Here is an 18,964-nt window from a genome sequence, read left to right on the forward strand (position 1 = left end):
TGACCATTATCACAGCACTTGGTCCACTGCACTATAAGAATACTTATGGGATCATGAACTTTTAAACTTTATATTCCCAGTGCCAAGCACAGTGCCTGGGCACACAGTAGGTACTGAATGAATGATTGTGTCGTGAAAGAATGAAAAATGTATTCTAACTGTGTTCTTGTTACGGCTACTGCTCCTCTTTTTTTTTTTTTTTTTTCTATAGGCCCAGCTAATTCCCCACCCAAGAATTTGTCCACATCCCCGTATATTTATAAACAATATAATAGTTTCATTTTCAATGCAGCCTTTCCCCTAACAGAAACATACAGCTTTTACTGTGAGTCGTAGTTTTCCTACTACCCCTGGGATGTCTTTGGTGGAAGTGGATGTGAGAAGTGGGCATTCACAAGAGAACAGCTCCTAACTGGAATTAACCTGTAAATGAAACTATATTCTGCCAGGGGAGGGGTCTGGAGGGAGTGGAGGGTCTGGAATCAGTCAAAGTGCACAGAGAGTGGAAGAATCAGGACAGTGCTGTTAGCTGTCCTGCAAGGCTGAGCAGTCTCTGGTGAGTAGGCCATAGACATCCAGGAGCCAGGCCAAGGCTAAGTTCCCAATGTTTGGGATCCTTACACCTTAAATCTTTAACACAGAGGTCACCCATCAGAGTCCTTGGAGAAAGCTCTGCCTTACCTCTCCTTGGGGCTTTGTGATCAGGAGGAGAGAGTGGTACTGATGGCTATATTTCTCAGGGAGGAGGGGAAACACTAGCATGAGCTTCACTCTTCTTCCTGGGAGTCTGCTCAGCTGTGGGTGCTGTCAGCAACTTGCTCGGAGATCTACACGCTTGGGAAGCTGGTTTGGGGTGGGCAGGAGGGGCGGTCCCTGCTCTGCAACGGGAAAAGCTCTCCGGAAGTAAGTGTTTGGAGCCGGCAAAGACACTGATAGATTGCTTTCCTCAGTTTTATCTTGTGTCCACTTTACCTCCAAGACTCAGATAACTCATCAGAAAATCATTTGCCTTTAAAAGGAGCGGAAGAGATGTCAAGTGCTGTCTTTGTCCCTGAGATAACCCAACAGGTGTCAGTTTTCTGCAGTGTCAAATCCTCTAGCTCAGCCTGATCACTTTTATGACAGACCTTCAGCCCTTTTCCCAGCACAGCTGGAACAGGCCCTCAGAGCAGGAGCCTGGTTCCAGGTCTTGCAGGCGGGTTCTAGTTTCTAGTTTCTGTAGGTAATTCTCGCCCTGGGCTTCTACAACGTTCTTCTTCCCTTTGTTTTCTCCCCAGCCGGGGTGGTAGCCCCTTCTGGCAGCTGTTAATCTCTGGTTGCTTTATCATTTACTTTTCGTTCTTGTTATCGGTGCTTTTACCATTTCCTGTTTGACTTTCCAGCTTTTCCCTTTCCCATCACGCACAAAACTAAATTTCTGCATTCAATTCTTTTTGGAATTTCTCTGAAAATCCCCTTGGAACACTAGGGTTCTGTTTTCCTGGTAGAGTCCTGACTGGCAGAAGCACATAGTGCGTGTGAGGCTCTCTATAAAGTGCCAATATGCACCATCGTCTGAGGCTGGTACTGTCATCACCCTGTTTCTACAACTGTGGAGATTACAGCTCAGATTGAGTTAAAGGCCCAAGTTCACATAGCGAGCTCATAGATGACAGAGTAAAGCTCATAAGAACCCACGCAGTGTCTCTCTCTATACTGTGCATGTTCTTAAACACGCTAACAATCTGCATCCCATTTATGGAACTCTGGGGGTGAGCTTTAAAGTGTGAGGATCCACGTGGTTTGCTGTTTCTTCTGGCTGGAATACTTCAGGCCTCAATTTCCATCTCACTTTCCTGAGGAAGCCGCCTCCTTCACCCATACTTGACACTGAATGCCACCATCCCTGTGTCCTAGGGCTTCTTATTCTGTCTCTCGGGCTAAGTTTTATTTGCTTGCTGCTGTCTGTCTTTCTTGCCGCACTGGAAGTTGCCTGAGGGTAGTGGGTATAACTTTTCCTGTTCACCATTCTATTCCTACTATCTTGTATAACAAAGGTTTGATAAATAAAGGAATGAAACACTCTTAGACATGAGGGACAAAGTCACTCTGCTGCTCAAAAACCTCTGAGACTCCATGTGGCCTGGATTCTTAAAACCCAAGCCTCCTGTTTGGCTTCTAAGAGCATTTAAAACCTGCCTGACCACCTGTCCACTTTAGCTTTCTCCAGGCCTCTTTAGTCCAGCAAGACCTCCACTCCACTAAGGCCAGTAACTTTGCTAGCTCTCTCGACTTCCTTCTTAGATGCCCCACACTAAGAAGAACTGTCAGAACTGCTTGCCTTCCTTCCTTCCATCCCAACATCCTTCAAGTCTCCCTTCCATCTTGTCCCTGAAGTGTGTCAGGCCATTCCAGTCTTACAATTCTTATCATCCATGTCGTCTATTTATTTTCAACATCTGAATACCACCCCTCGTCTACCCACAAGTGTTGCAGGGCAGAGGCTTACATGACAGATGGCCGAAAAATGTCAATGTCCTCTGCCTCACTTGCCAAAGGGAGGGTGTGGACCTATAACCTTGGTTCCACCAATCAAACCCTCATCCTAGACTTTGCAATGGGAACTGGTGTCGTAGAGTGAGGATGATGATGTAGTGCTTTCTCTGATGATAGTGGTGGTCGTAGCCTGAACTTCTAGGACAATTATGGCAGAGAGGGAACTGGCTGTGTGCAGTGTCCAGGCGCAGTCATGTAGACAGAACTAATGGTTTTGGTGTCCATACAGGATCTGTCCAGCAATGTAATCTGGGGATTGCTATTAGCCACACTGCTAATATTTATTGGCAGTCTTCATGAGTTGTATGTTCCTCAAGAGCAGAGATCCTTGCTTGTCTTGCTTACTATTACATCCCAGCTCCATTATGGTGTCTGGTTAATATTATGGTAGAGGCTCAAGAAATACTTATTGCTTAAACTTACAGTGGACCCTTGAACAACATCAGGGTTAGGTGTGCTGACACCTCCCATGCGGTAAAAAATCTGCTAAAACTTTTGATTCCCCTAAAAGTTAACTACTAATAACCTGTTGTCTGGAAGCCTTACTGATCACATAAACAGTTGATTAACAAGCATTTTGTATGTCTTATGTATTATGTATTCTTATATCAAGCTAGAGAAAACCAAATATGAAAATCATAAGACAGAATATACTCATAGTACTGTACTGTCTGTATAAAAAAAATCATGTATAAGTGGGCCCACACTGTTCAACTCCATATTGTTCAAGGGTCAACTGTTATTCTTTAATCCATTTAAGCTTTGTTGTGTGGGATGGGAGAAAAATCTATTTTTCTCAGTTGGTAACTGACTTTCCTAATTTCATTTATTTATTATCCATCCTTTACCTCTACCAAGTACTTAGGTATTTATATATACTTGGGGCCTGTTTGCATTTTCTATTTGACTATGCTGAGTTTTTTTTTTTTTCTTAAAATGTTTTATTTATTTCTAAAAGAGAGAGAGACAGCATGAGTAGGGGAGGGTCAGAGAGAGAGAGAAATACAGGATCTGAAGCAGGCTCCAGGCTCTGAGCTAGCTGTCAGCACAGAACCTGACGAAGGGCTCGAACCCACGAACCGTGAGATCATGACCTGAGCCGAAGTTGGACGCTCAACTGAGTGAGCCACCCAGGTGCCCCTGATTGTTTAGAGAGAGTGAGAGTTGGGGAGAGGGGTAGAAGAGAGAGAGAGAATATTAAGCAGGACACAGAGCTAGATCCCACAATTCTTGGATCATGACCTGAGCCGAAATCAAGTCGGACTCTTGCAGACTGAGTCACCCAGCTGCCCCTCTACTGAGTTTAATCTTATGCCAGTCTGTGTTTTAAATGTAGTAGTTTTAAGTTTCAGTATCCATCTGCACTATTTCCTATAGTTATCCTCTCTTCCTTATGAACTCTCCATTTTAAAGATTTTCTTGGGTAGTTTTTCTTTATATTTAATTTTGGTAATTGTGGTATTACATTTATGTATTTAAATTTTTTAAGTTGATTCATTTTTGAGAGGGAGGGAGGGAGGTAGAGAGAGAGAGAGAGAGAGAGAGAAAGTAAGTGTGAGTGGGGGAGGGGCAGAGAGAGTGGGAGACACAGAATCCAAAGCAGGCTCCAGGCTTTAAGCTGTCAGCACAGAGCCCGATGCAGGGCTCAAACTCACGAACTGTGAGATCATGACCTAAGCTGAAGTCTGATGCTTAACTGACTGAGACATCCAGGTGCCTTACATTTTATGTATTAATTTGTAGAAAATTTCCATCTTTAAGATATTTTCACTAAGTGTATTAGGTTTCCTATTTTCCTATATGCTCACTGCATAATATCCAATTAAAATTCATTCATCTTGGGTCACCTGGGTGGCTCAGGCTGATGAGCACCTTGCTCTTCATTTCAGCTCAGGTCATGATCCCAGGGTGGTGGGATCAAGTGCAAGAGTCAGGCTCTGAGCAGAGTGTGGAGCCTTCATAAGATTCTCTCTCTCTCTCTCTCTCTCTCTCTTTCTCTCTCTCCCCAACCCCACTCTCCCCTGCTTGTATACTCTTAAAAAATTGTTACTTTCACCAATGTTTTCTTCTTTCTGCTTTTCAACTCTTTCCCTCTTTATATTGAAATCTTGGATTCAGTTAAAATTAATTTGGGTGTGAGAGGTGAAATAGAGATCCAGCTTTATTTCTTTTTTTTTTTTTAATTTTTATTTATTTCTAGGAGAGAGAGAGATAGACAGCGTGAACAGGGGAGGGTCAGAGAGAGAGGGAGACACAGACTCTGAAACAGGCTCCAGGCTCTGAGCTGGCAGTCAGCACAGAGCCCGATGCGGGGCTCGAACCCACGATCCGTGAGATCATGACCTAAGCGAAAGTCGGACGCCTAACCCACTAAGCCACCCAGGCGCCCCAGATCCAGCTTTATTTCTACCCCTCAGTGATTAGCCAGTGATCCCAATATGATTTATTGAATAATCACTTTCTCCCAAGGGTCTGAAATATCATTTAGCATATACTAAATTTCCATAAATTTATTTTTAGGTTTACTTCTGGGTTCTATACTCTTTGATCTTCTTTTACCATATAGTTACTGCAACTTGTAAAAACAAAGTGTTAATAGTGAGCAAAACTAGTTCTCCCTCTTTACTATTCTTTTTCATATCCCTGTCCCAGTTTTTAAACTGGGTTTCATAATCATTTCCTAAAATTCTCCTCCTCCCTCCAGTCCTGTTGTATTTAATTCATTGGATTTACAGATTGACGGAGAAATAAAACATATTTTGACCTAAACTTTCCATATAGAGTACAAGTCGATTTTTAAAATGTTGTCTTCTAGGACTCAGTAGGGATTCATTTTTCCATTGTAGTTGATTATTGCTGGCATATAGAAAAGGTTAGTTTCCGTGTATTAGCTTCTTAGGACTTCTGTAACAAAGTATCACAAACTGGGAGGCTTAAAACAGCAGAAACGTATTGTCTCACAGTTTTGGAGGTGGGAAGTCTGAAGTCAAGGTGTTTGACAGAGCCAAACTCTCCCAAGGAATCTAAGAGAGAATCCGTTCCATTCCTTTCTTTAAGCGTCTAGTGTCACTTTTGTGTTCCTTGGCTTGTATAAATCCAATCTCTACCTATGTTGTCATCTGGCCTTGTCTCTCACCTTATTTTACAACATCAGTCATAGATTAAGGGTCTACCCTAGTTATGAACTCACTGTAACTAATTACATCAGCAAGATGTAATTAGAAAGATTTAAGTTTATCTATTTAGAGAGAGACAAAGACAGTGCAAGCCGGAGAAGGGCAAAGAGAGAGACAGAAGGAGAATCCCAAGCAGGCTCTGCACTGTCAGCACAGGGCCCAAAGCAGGGCTCAAACTCATGAAACCTTGAGATCATGACCTGAGTCGAAACCGAGAGTCAGATGCTTAACTGAGCCATCCAGGCACCCCAGCAAGGACCCTATTTCTAAATAAAGTCACATTCTGAGTACTGGGGGTTAGGATTTGGGAGATAAAATTTAACCCATAACAATTCTATATATTAATTTTGTAGCACCCACTTAATCACCTCATTCTTTCTAATTACTTTACAGGTGACTCTTGTGTTTCCCTGGTACATATCTTACCAACTGCATACAGTGAAAATGATGCATCTTTTTCACTATTTCTCACTTCATCCTTTTATCTAGTTTCATTGGTCAAAATCATATCACACCCAGCCAACAGATACTCATTTTTAAAAATGTGCTTCGTTATTTTTAAATTTTGAATTTGGTTACTGAAATGAAACATTTTTGAAAAACCTATCCATTTGTATTTCTTCTTTTATGAGCTGTGTTTCTGTCTTTTATTTTTTTATACTGGGAATTTTTTTAACTTGAAAGGGCTCTTTGTGCATTAAAATATTAACCTCTTATGACATATATTCCCGCAAGATTTTAAAAGGAACTTCTCAACTATCAAGCAGTCAACAGAAAGCAATAAACAAAATATAAGTTTCTGATCTACTGTTTCATAAATTAATTATACCCTTCAGTACAACAGTCCAATGCATGGACAAATGCCTCTCGTATTATAAGAGCAATAAGACGAATAGTGGAGTGCAATATAGATTTTTATGAAGCACTCTTGAAAATTTCAAGTACACTAATACTTATAACTTGTTTCATAGTGCACCATTTCTCAACCATTCAATTTCTTTCCAGCTAAAAGCACTCAAAAGAGTCTCAAGGACTAAATTATCTGATTAACCCTTTAATGCCGAATGCTTCACAGCTCTTGCTCAATATACATGTCAAGTTTACACTGACATTTAAAAGGCCCTGACTTGCCATCAAAGTAAGGATTAATCTGTCCTTGGTTTATCTAAATGACCAAATAATAAGATTTAAGTGATAACCAGCTGTAGGATATGTCCTTATTAAATCTGATAGGATTTTTAAAAAGCCAAGTAATGTAATGAAGTTTGCAAAGTAATTTAGATTAACCAGGTTTGACTGCTCAATTTGGAAGTGATTCACTGCACAGGTATAGGCATAGAGACGATTTTTAAATATTGGGCTTTGAATGTTCCTGACCAGAAAGAAATGCTAAATGAACATTAAAATATATTGTTTTAGCCAGGCTTCATTACTCATAAAATAAACATGTGCTTATTTTAGCACTTGTTTTTCTTTTGTAACTTCCCACAAGTTCCATTCCTTCCCAAGCAACTGTTTGCACAACGTATAGTACAAAATATGGTACAAAATATTAAAAGCCAACCTAATTCTTGAAATGTTAATATTCATCCACAACGTAAATGTCCCCAAAGCACAGTCCCATTAACCAAGAATGTCCAAGTGAAAATGCTAGAACTTGGAAATCCTCAATGGCATTAAAACCAACCTGGGCATGGTTACTTTAATTCCACAGGTTATGTTTCTACTTCTTTATCCTATGCACATTCTTACATAGAAATAATGTGCCCTTTGCTATGCAGAAAGATACAGAAAAGTTAGGTTTACTACTCTATTCTGTCACTTCTGTTTTGCCTATTTGCTATATGAAAGCCATGGCATTAGTCAGTGCAAGGACTAAAGGCACCTAACAAATGTTAGATGATTACATGTTACAAAGGCACTTTATACCTGCAATGTGTATAATTTTTCCTACATTCACAGAGGCAATTGTTTACACATATTATGTACTATTATTTACATAAGGGACAATTATCCTTTCTCATAAATAAATGGGAGAGAGAGAGAAAGAATTCCTATAAGATCATTTTATATTACTGTTTTAGGATAGTGTTTTTCACAACCAATAGGAGGTGGTCATAATCATTATTTAAAAAAATGAAACAGGAATGCCTGGGTGGCTCAGTAAGTTAAGTGTCCCACTTTGGCTCAGGTCATGATCTTGCTGTTCCCCAGTTCAAGTCCTGCATCGGACTATGTGCTGACAGCTCAGAGTCTGGAGCCTGCTCTGAATTCTGTGTCTCCCTCTCTCTCTGTCCCTCCCCCAACCCATGCTCTGTCTCTCTCAAAAATTAAAAAAAATTTTTTTAAATTTATTTTTATTTTTTTTTTACAAATAGTTTATTGTCAAGTTGGTTTCCATATAACACCCAGTGCTCATCCCCACAAGTGCCCTCCTCCATGCCCATCTCCCCCCTCCCCCCCACATCCATCAATCCTCAGTTTGTTTTTCAGCATTCAAGAGTCTCTCATGGTTTGCCTCTCCCTTTCCCCCACCATTTCCCCCTTTCTTCTCCCCCATGGTTCTCAGTTAAGTTCCTAAAAAAATCTTTTAAATGAAACAGAATAGAGAACTGAGAAATTGCACATATTAAAGATACTTCTTGTTTTATGTATATATAGACTCTGCGAAGTAGGTACTGGATTACAATGGAAAACGTATTTCTTATTGAGGTTGGTGGTAAAAATAGTTGGAAAATCACTGTATTAAGTGTGTTTTTGATGTCATGATATCCTTCATAGCATTCTTTCTATCACTCCAGAGGTTAGAGATGTTCTTGCTTTTCACCTATTTTACAAATGTTTACCGAGCAACTGCTATGTATTGGTTGGGGTCAGGTACTGGTGGAGAAAGAGAAAGGCAACATCACCTTTGGGAACTTCCACCTATTGTCCAACAGTTGTGGGATTTTAAATAAAAGCTTTAAAACAAGTTGACACTGAATGAATTACAACTGTTCTTAACTTACTGCATCTCTTGATGGCTGTGAAAACATAACGAGAATGTGTCAAAAATTTCCAGGAATAAACCTTCACAGAATGTTAAAACTTCTCGCTGCTTCTCATCAGTGTCTGGAGAGAGATCCATTATAAAATCTATAGTTGAGATAGAAATTCACGAACGGTATATTTATTTTCATCTAACTTGTTAATTTCTTCTTTCTTCGGCTTTTGGGCAAGAAAATAATTTTTTCAGCAACCAATATTTGGGTCTTGGCTGCAAAACTTCCCCTTCATATTACTTTTTTACTGGAGGGACCAGTATTTTTTGCTATGAATATATATGATATTTATGTATTTGGCAGAAGGTTGAAAAGAGATTGTTTTACATTAAAAAAATGATAAAATTTCCTTTAAATGATATTTTATTTGGAAAACTAAATATGGTCCCTGCCCTCTCCCTATTCTGGTGCTTAATACTAACCACAAAATAATCTAGAGTTTCAATTCTCCTGCTGTGCAAAGCTCTAATATTAAGCCTTTAGTATTAAGTCTTACATTGTAATTATGTTTTTAGTCCTCATTCTTCCCCTCCCCACCTGGTATACTTTAGAAATGGCATGTAATAGGGGCGCCTGGGTGGCTTAGTCGGTTAAGCGTCCGACTTTCGCTTAGGTCATGATCTCGCGGTTTGTGGGTTCGAGCCCCGCGTTGGGCTCTGTGCTGACTGCCGGCTCAGAGCCTGGAGCCTGTTTCAATCTGTGACTCCCTCTCTCCCTGACTCTCCCCTGCTCACGCTGTCTCTCTCTCTCTCCTAGAAATAAATAAAACATTAAAAAAAAAAAAAAAAAGAAATGGCATGTAATATGGTTTAAGATGATGATACTTCAATTTAGAAATACTTCTGATATATGTTATTCTCTGAAGAAGTAATTTTCTGCATGTATATTTTATTTTACAAATTATGCATTCTGTGCTTTAAAACAACAGAGTACGCTTTAGAAATAACAGCAGAATAGTATTATTTTTCTCTTGTCTTTTGGATAGATTCAATAAAGGTTATGGTTTCTAGTGATTAGCAACTTCCAAAATCAGACCAACCATCCTGTAAGTATCTTATAGCAGCAAAAATTCAGCTTTTGTTATTTTTTTCAATTACAAGTTTTAAAGCTTAAATGCTATCATTACTATTTTAGTTTATTAGATCACTGCTCATGCTAGACTGGTGATATAAAGCTCATACACATTTTCAAGAAATAGAAGAAAATTAAATGAGTTGTCATATATTTTTAGAAAATAAACTCAAATGATTAGGTAATTAATTGGTTTATAACTGTACTGGAAAAAAACTTTGTGAAAGGATGATACCCGTTTCTAGTCAATCAAGATAATCCAGGTTTGGCTACAGCCAGTGTATGCTGAAGCTGGCTCATATCTTCCCAACTTTGTGTTCAGTGATGTCATGTTAGTAGCTTGAAATATTCTCAGTGGGAGTATTTATACCACAGAAGTCAGAGGTTCCCTTTTCATTCTGAAGATTTGTTTAAAAAAAAAATAGCTATTATTCCTTTAAAATACAATTCAATTTTTTGTTCAAAAGAATTTTATTTGAAGACCTAAATCACTGGTATTTTTTGTATAAATCTATCTTTCTGGAAGAAGATTTAAATGTTTCCATTGGTTAATAGTAATGGAAATGTTAGACTCTGACTGTGAAGGGATGTATAAGGGAATATGTAAGGCCTTATTCACAAAGAGGTTCTTTCTTTTGAAGGAACTGTACCCTATTCAGAATAAACTGTTCAAAATTTGGATTTTTATCTAAAAAGAAAGGTACCCTATTCTTAACTCAATCCATATTTATAAAGCAAAACAGTTTCAAAGAGAACTTAACAGATTTTAATTCTCTGTTAAAAATGTCTATGACTTAATGATAAAAAGTTAATTAAAAATGTTGTAAAGTATGATATAAACAATTTTATAGACGAATTCATTTATTTGACACGTTAAATTAGGCAAAGAAAAATATATGCAACTGCATAAAAAGAATCACATTCTCCTACTAGAACATACAGCAGTGGTCAAAATTAATGACTTGTGGAATGGATCCCAGGATTTAATGCAAAAAACACCCTGTACAGAAAAACTTCAGGCTTCTAACTTCATTGAATCCAATACTAAGCGTGCTTCCTTATATTCCTCGGCTTCTTCCAAATCTTTTTCACTCTCCTGAAATGGAATATAATAAAAATTAGATTTCTCCTTCTCAGCTTCCATCCTTTGTTATTTCCTCAGATACTGCAAACCAACAATATAAAAATCTCAAAAATTAAAACAAAAATGATTCCAATCCTCATCTAAATATTGTTTAATTTCAGTTTTCCCATAGTTCTTTCTTTACAGTTAAGAGAAAAAAATAGTAGGTTTTGTTTTGTTTCACTACATAGCATTCTCACAGAGTAAGCGAAAAACATGGTCATCTAAAGCTACTGGCATTAAATAATTAAATAAAAAAAATTAACAAAAAATTTTATTCTCATTTTGTCAACATGTCACTACACAAAAAGGATTATGAATGGACGAAAAGTAAAAAAAAATGATGGTTTGCTAAAATGTTATGTATATAAAAGCATTCAGACCAAATTAATCCTCCAACTACTCACAACGACAAAGAAGGCTAGTGGTGTCACACCAGAGTTAAGTATAATCTTTGAATTAGAAAACTGAAGTGTTTGCTTATTATTGAGTATTATGTGCTGCATTACACAGAAACAAACTGCTAACATCTTTTATTTTTTGATAGAATGAATCTTTCCTTGATGCTTTATAAAGTTCTTGCTAATATTATTATGCTAAGAGAGAAGTAAAATAATATCATCTAAGTCATTCTGCATGTTTGATTTTCACCTAAACTAAGTAAAGCTATGGTTAGTTGTTCATGTCAGGTCAATAAAAGTTGGGAGCTGTACAAAAAGTTATACAGCAGAGGGAACAGGTATGTGCGTTTATTTAATATGAAAATTTAAAGCAAAAGGAGTAAGAATTTGCTTAACTCAGACTTTAGGTAAGAATTTCCTAAACCCCTACATTACACCTAACATGTCTTTATTCTCTGTTGGTAAATATAAGCTCTTTGAGGGTAGAAATATTGTTGAATACATCCATATACACAAATATATCATCCAAATACAGTGTAATTTTTGCAAGCAATTTCTATTACTCTTTTAGCTGCTAGATTCATGAGAGAGAAAAGCATTTAAATTGTCAGGAACTACATATGGTGCTTCTGTCTCAAGGAGTACTTTAATGTAGTAATTATTTTCTGCTTTCATCTACCTTTTATTTTAAAACCACAGCTTTACTTTTGTCCGTTAAGGAGAATTATCCTGCCTTTCAAAGTTTCCTGTAGATAAATATGGAGTTCTGTCTCAAAATTAAACTAAAATGTGAACATTTCTCTCTTTGTTTTTTCTTACAGATTTAGTCCTAATATTATTCTGGTGAGAAAACGAATGTCACTCTTTTTCAAGGAATACATATGATCATCTTGAAAAAGCCTCACTCTATTTTTGTTATGTAAGGAACAACTATGAATCAGGAGAAAGCTATGTAGTTAGTTAATATTAGCTCAAGAAGTAGAAACATAAAATGAGATTAGTAAAGGAAATGTGAGAAGCCATCAAATTATCATCAAAGCAATAACAACTGGCTTGAATACAGTATTATGCAGTTACCTTTATTAAGAAAGAAATAGGAGGACTTTTAATTATTCTCAGAATCCTTTATAAAATGATTCTGCCACTGTATCACAAAGCATTTATACGATCAAGTACGGTAACAGTGTTATACAAGGACTGCCTATATTACAAGGTTTTTTCCCCTCTCAAATGGATTTAGGTTTGACTCTAAAACAATTCTAGATCCTTTTTAAAAATTCATTTGAAACATTTGGATTTTAAAAAATTTTAAATAGTCTACTTATCATTAAAAATGTGCCAAAAAAGGGCTTTTATGTATGAAAATGAAATAATTCAAGATAGTGGTGGACAATGTTAGTGCCATGAATATCTATCAGAGTAACTCAAATATATTTAATTAACTAAGCTTACACAGAATCAACATGTTAGATATGTACTTCCACTGGAGGCAAAATTTAAAACACAACTTAATCTCTATCAATTATTTTAAAACATCCTGGTATATAGGGCAAGTGAACAAAATATATCCCTAACTAGTTTACAGTGTTGAATACTTATGATTTGGTCTTCCATGTATTAGATGGAAAGAATTTGTAAACAGAATACAGAGAGGTGTTTACTTACTAATAACTGCAGAAGGTCAGTGTATGCAGCTTCCAACCTGCGCTGGCAATCTGGGATCATCATCCGGGACTCCTGGAGGATCTCTGCCTGTAATGAAAATCTCTGTGAGACAAGCAGAGATGGCAGAACTTATGTGTTTAGCTTATGCCTCTGTAAATATCTAAAATGACTGAGAGGAGTCAGGAAAAAATTACAGGTATGTAAATAGTTCAATACTTTAAATTGTGATTATTAGAAGTTAGAAAGAATGACTATCATACTGTAAAATATTCAAAGTACAAGTTTTGATCATTTGGAGTCACGTTCTCAATACTAAGTGAAAATTAGCTGGAAAAGCTTTTCATAGAGCATTTATTTAAAAAGCCTTTTTAAAATAAACTATTTTTCCTGCTGTCACAAAGCACCTTTATCCAAAATGGGATCAGCTGGTTATATAAATATCTCCTGCATCTTCTGAGTAATAAAGAAAAACACTGTTCAGATAATATCACATGGAGATAATTACTGCATGAAAAAAGTTATTGAGTTATTGATCACATCGTGTGCACACTGCAGGAGGTTCTCACTGAAAGACAGAGGTAAAGAAAAATGAAAACCAAAGACCAGCAGGTTCATATTTTTGATGCTTATCATGCATAAAAAGTTATTACTTATCCTTGTGCTTCATTTTAGGAGAGAGATTATTCTCCCCATGCAGTTTGAGCCAAATTACCAACCTGGCACCCCTCTGAATGTGAACTTCTGCCTATTCCTCTTGAAGACAGACACAACAGAATTAACCACAAGAATATTTATTCTGGCGGGTATTTCTGGACTTAAAATGTATCATTCAAAGCTGGACTGTAAAATACTGAATCATAAAAGAAAAAAAATCAAATCATTCACTGAGAAACCAATCATCAGGAAGGTAAATAAATTAGTGTCAGATGTTGGCCCTCAAGTAGGTCTTTTTCCTAAGGTGGTAGGAAGCTTTATCTCCTTAAACTATTCTCAGAAAGAAACAGAGATCATTTCAAACATTTATTTCTAAAAAACAGTGTTTGGTCAAATCTTTGATTAAATGGTATAAATCCCAAACTTTTCCTAGTAAGCTTTCTTACCTAGCTCATATAAGAGGAAAGACACAACTTAATGGTAATCACATTATATTTTAATACAAACTTAACTAAGTCCCAGTACCCTCTTCCTTTCCCCAATAGTTTTGTTATAGCTCTCACGCTGTAAACAAAAATGAGAATCATAAATACACAAGGATGCTCTGTCCGCATCTATTTTCTCAGGTGAAAACCTACTGTTGCACTTGTAATTCTTTTACTAACAAGACAATGCTGAAAACTTCAGACAGAGGATCATGATTTTACTTCACTGCTAATCATACTATACCTTGAAATTTAATCACTGCCATTAAATTATTTTATATATCTAGTTAGTCTGAATACATGTGAAAAATCAGTGACAGGCACATTCCATTAGATAATGATTCATATTGCTTCCTTATGGACCTCCTTTGAGAATAGCTTATATTAACTAAGCAAGATGAAATGAATATAAAGAGTAAGGTCAAAAACTCAGTAAGTCAAAGTGTTTTTACTTGTAAAAAATTTTTTTTGAAAGCTTCAGTACTCTCAATGAAATGAACTGCAAGCAAATCTGCCCAAAATAACTTCTATTCATTATTATTCTATCTATTATTATAGAGCAAGAATCCTCAATTAATCTATTAAAACAGAACTCTGATGTAACTAGAGCCAAAGATCAGTTTCTCCCATATATCATCCTCAATTCATTTAAATAAGCTTACTGTATATCTATAGGATGCCAGGTACAAGGGATATAAAAATGAAAAGAGAAGATCTCTGTCCTCCACTCCAGTATAGGAGCATGAACATGAAAATAAACACTTGACACAGCTTCAAGAAGACCACGGCACTGGGAGCCAAAGGCATACAGTACACTGATGACTATGATGTGGAATCCATAAACCACATCTTTATCAAGGCCATAAATCATGTACTTTACCTTGTAACAATGAATTACAACTGTCAGGAATAATTTTAAAAGACCATATATAAGGTGTGATTATATAGTAAAGAAACCCCTCAAAATACTTGAACTAAACTAAATGAATATTATCTTTCAAAATGTTCCCCTTGGGAAAGAGTCACTCAAATGAATGGTGCCTCTGTTTAAAATATCCGAATAAACTCTCAGTTTATTCTAATGCTGACTATGACAAGACTGAGGTTAAGTTAGGATCTTGGCACAGATTGGGAGGTAGGGGAGGTAAGTAAGGAGCCTTAGGGAACAAAACAGGATGTGGTCCTACTCATGTCTTACTGTTTTTAAAACAAGTTATGATTTTTGGGGGGAGAAATTATTCAGGTAAAATGGAAGACTGGGAGGCTTAGCAAGTCTTAGATTATAATAATGAATATATTACTAAACTAAAATCTGATCAATTTCCTTTATAATCAAATGTATAGAAGTTGGAAAGGGACAGGAAAAGCCCTAATTGGCAGATTTTCAATTTTTCAGAAAGAAGAATTCCATAAAATAATCTGGCTAATGTCAAGTTCTTTTCCTATTGCTCCACTGACATAAGATTTCTAGCTTCTTTAATGATCCATTCACTGAGGGCTGGCTATACCTAAAATAATCTATAGGCACTCTAATTTTGGGATACTGGCTACCTCTAGAACCAATGGTAACTGCATTAGTGTGCCAAAGTGAGCTTTAGGGTAGTTCAGAGATTACTGTAACAATGGTTAAGTCTCCTTTTACATGGAAGTAAAATAGTAATGTGCCAATAAACATGTTAAGATATCCATCTGACAAGAGAAAATGGTAACTATGTAAGGTGATGGATATGTCAAGGACCTTAGTTATGGTGAATATTTTACAATGTATACACTTATGAAATCATCAAGCTGCACACCTTAAATGTATACGATTTTAAAGTGTCCACTCTGCCTCAATAAAGAGAGGGCAGGATGATATGAAGATGGCCACCAATGATCCTGCTCCTGTGCAGTCACCTTCCACACCACGTTTGGGCTGGGCCTGTGACCAATGTGGCAGGCGGCATTCTGGAAGTTAAGACCAGCTTTCACATGGGCTTCTTGAAAAGCTTATTTTTAGGAAATCCTTCTTTCGGGACACGTTGCCATGCTGTGAGAAATGGAGGAAGGGAGGTAGGGGGGAGGAAGGAAGAAAGGATTTCGACTTGTGTTTTGTGGTTACTGATAAATGACTAAGGATATGTGATGAATTCCATGAGTAAAAAAATAATCTGGGCCTGGGGTGCCTCAGTCAGTTAAGTGTCTGACTCCTGCTTTTGGCTCGTCATGATCTCATGGTTCGTGAGTTTAAGTCCAGGGTCAGACTTTGTGCTGACAGTGTGGAACCTGCTTGGGATTTTCTCTATCTCCTTCTCTCTCTGCCCCTACCCTGGCTTAAGCTCTCTCTCAAAATAAGTAAACATAAAAAACATAATCTGGGCCTTAAGCCCTAAGGTGTCAGCGGTTACTTTAAAAATAAATGGTCTAAATCTACCAGCTCAAAGACAAAGATGCACAAATTGGACCAATGCAACTATATGCTGCCTACAAGAAACTCACTTCAAACAAAATGAAACAGAGAGTTTGAAAATAAAAGGATGGAAAAAGACGTTATCAGGCAAACATTAAAAAAAGCATAAGTGACTGTATTAATATTGCTTCAGAGCAAAAAAATAAATATGAGAGACAAAGAGGGATGTTACATAGTAATAAAATGATCAATCCACCAAGAAAAAAAATCTCTAAATGTGTATGCACTAAACAATAGAATTTCAAAATACATTAAACAAAAACTGATAAAGCTAAAAGGAGAGAGACAAATTCACATATTATAGCCAGGGATTTTAATGCCTCACTCTTAGCAACCTGTAGAAGTACTAACCCCCCCAAAATCAGCAAAAATATAAAAAAAACTGAACAACACTATCAACTAACAAGATCTGACATTTATAGAACACTAAGCAAGAAAAAAACAAATACTTTTCAAGCACCCATGGAACATTCATCGCAGTATACCATAACCTGAGTCAAACAACAACAACAACAACAAAACAAACAAAAATCTCAACAAATTTAAATAAAAGAACTAAATAACACACAGTGCATACATGACTATAATGAAATAAAGTTAGAAGTCAGTAACGAAATAAGCAGGAAAATCTTTAAACCACTTAGACATTAAACAACATAAGTGTAAATAACCAAGGGGTCAATAAGGGAGTCTCAAAGAAACAGAGAAATACACAGATACATGATAATGAAAACATAACATATCAAATGTTGTAGGATTCAGTTATAGCAGTGCCAAGAGGGAAATTTATAGCAGTAAATGCTTATGTTAGGAAAAAGGAAAGATCTCAATTTAAAAATCAAAGTTCTTATATCAGGAGCGTACAAAAAGAAGCACAAAATAAACCAAAACAAGCAGAAGGTAATAATAAAAATAAGATCGGAAATCAAAGAAATTATAAATAAAAAAAACAACAGAGCAAATCCATGAATCAAAGAGCTGAGTTGTTAAAAATTTGATATATCTCCAATAAGACTGACAAAGTGAGAAGGCACAAATCACTAACATCAGTAACAAAACAGATCATACCTCTACAGATCTTGCAACCATTAAAAGAAAAAAAATACGTTTTAAAATATTGTTAAAATGTTTATGAATTCAACAACTTAGAAGAAATGAACCAATTCCTTGAAACCCACAAATCACCAAAACTCAAATGATAACCTGAATGGTTCTACAATCATGAAAGGAACTGAATTTTAATTAAAAAGATCGTGAAATAGCATTCTTCAAACACAGATAGTTCCACTGGACAATTTTACCAAATATTTAAAGAAGAATTAACACTAACTTTACACAAATACTTCAAGAAAAGAGGGAATCTTTTCCAGCTAATTTTATGAGATGAGAATTAACCTGATACCAGCATCAAACAAAAGCAGTATGAAAAAAAAAGCAAACTACAGACCATAAACTTCGACACAAAAATCCTCAAGAAAACATTAGCAAATTGAATGCACCAATGTATGAAAATAATTATACGGCACAATCAAGTGAATAAGCAGGTACAGAGGCTGGTTCAACAAATCAATCCATGTAACCTAAAATATGAGGAGGGCAAAGAAGAAAACTCATATGGTTTGACAGAACCCTTTGACAAAACCCAACACCCATTCATGACAAAAATGCTCGACAAAGAAGGCATACAGAACTTCCTCACCTTGAAATACGCTATTTACAAAAAAACGTACAGCTCACATTACACTTAATCGCAAAAGACTGAATGCTATCTCCCTAAGATTAGAAACAAAGGGAGATGTCCAGGCTCACCACTCTTATTCAACGCAATACTGTAAAAGTCTTAGAACAATTAGGTAAGAAAAAGAAAAAAAAAATAGATTGAAAAAAAAAATAAAACTGTCTCTATTTACAAACGATATGACTGTCTCTGTAGAAAACCAGAAGGAATACACAAAAAAAGCTTAGAAACTAGAGAGTTCAGCAATGTCATAGGTTACAAGATGAACACACAAAAACCTGAATGTACTTCCATATCTGATAACGAAATACTGTACAAAACTAAAAACAATACCATTTATATTTTCAAAGAAAACAAAATACTCAGGAAAAATCTGATAGAACGTCCAGGATCAAGATGTTGAAAATAAAAAATGCTGATGAAAGAAGTCAGACCTAAATAAACTGGAAAGACTTACTTTACCATGGTCACTGACTGGAAGACTTGATATAGTAAAGACATCAATTCTCTCCAAACTGATATACAGGTTTAATGCAATTCCTATCAAAACTTCGCAAGGTATTTTATAGACACAGACAAGCTTACAATTTTTATGGAAAGGCAAAGGAAGTAGAAAAGCTAAAATG

General features: G+C 36.4%; 1 protein-coding gene across 1 annotated transcript in view; it reads right to left on the reverse strand.

The window, feature by feature from the left end:
- Positions 1–10,652: 10,652 nt before the first annotated feature.
- Positions 10,653–18,964, reverse strand: part of TBCA (tubulin folding cofactor A) — a 67,673-nt gene continuing 59,361 nt past the window's right edge. The window contains exons 3-4 of the mRNA XM_039245572.1: positions 13,013–13,099; positions 10,653–10,919 (exon numbers count right to left, since the gene is read on the reverse strand). Coding sequence (XP_039101503.1) covers positions 10,839–10,919; positions 13,013–13,099 — 168 coding nt within the window. The 3' untranslated portion in view covers positions 10,653–10,838. The remainder of the gene's footprint in view (positions 10,920–13,012; positions 13,100–18,964) is intronic.

Source organism: Hyaena hyaena, unplaced genomic scaffold (genome assembly GCF_003009895.1).
Source record: "Hyaena hyaena isolate Hyena2069 unplaced genomic scaffold, ASM300989v1 scaffold_260, whole genome shotgun sequence".
Lineage (NCBI taxonomy): Eukaryota > Metazoa > Chordata > Mammalia > Carnivora > Hyaenidae > Hyaena > Hyaena hyaena.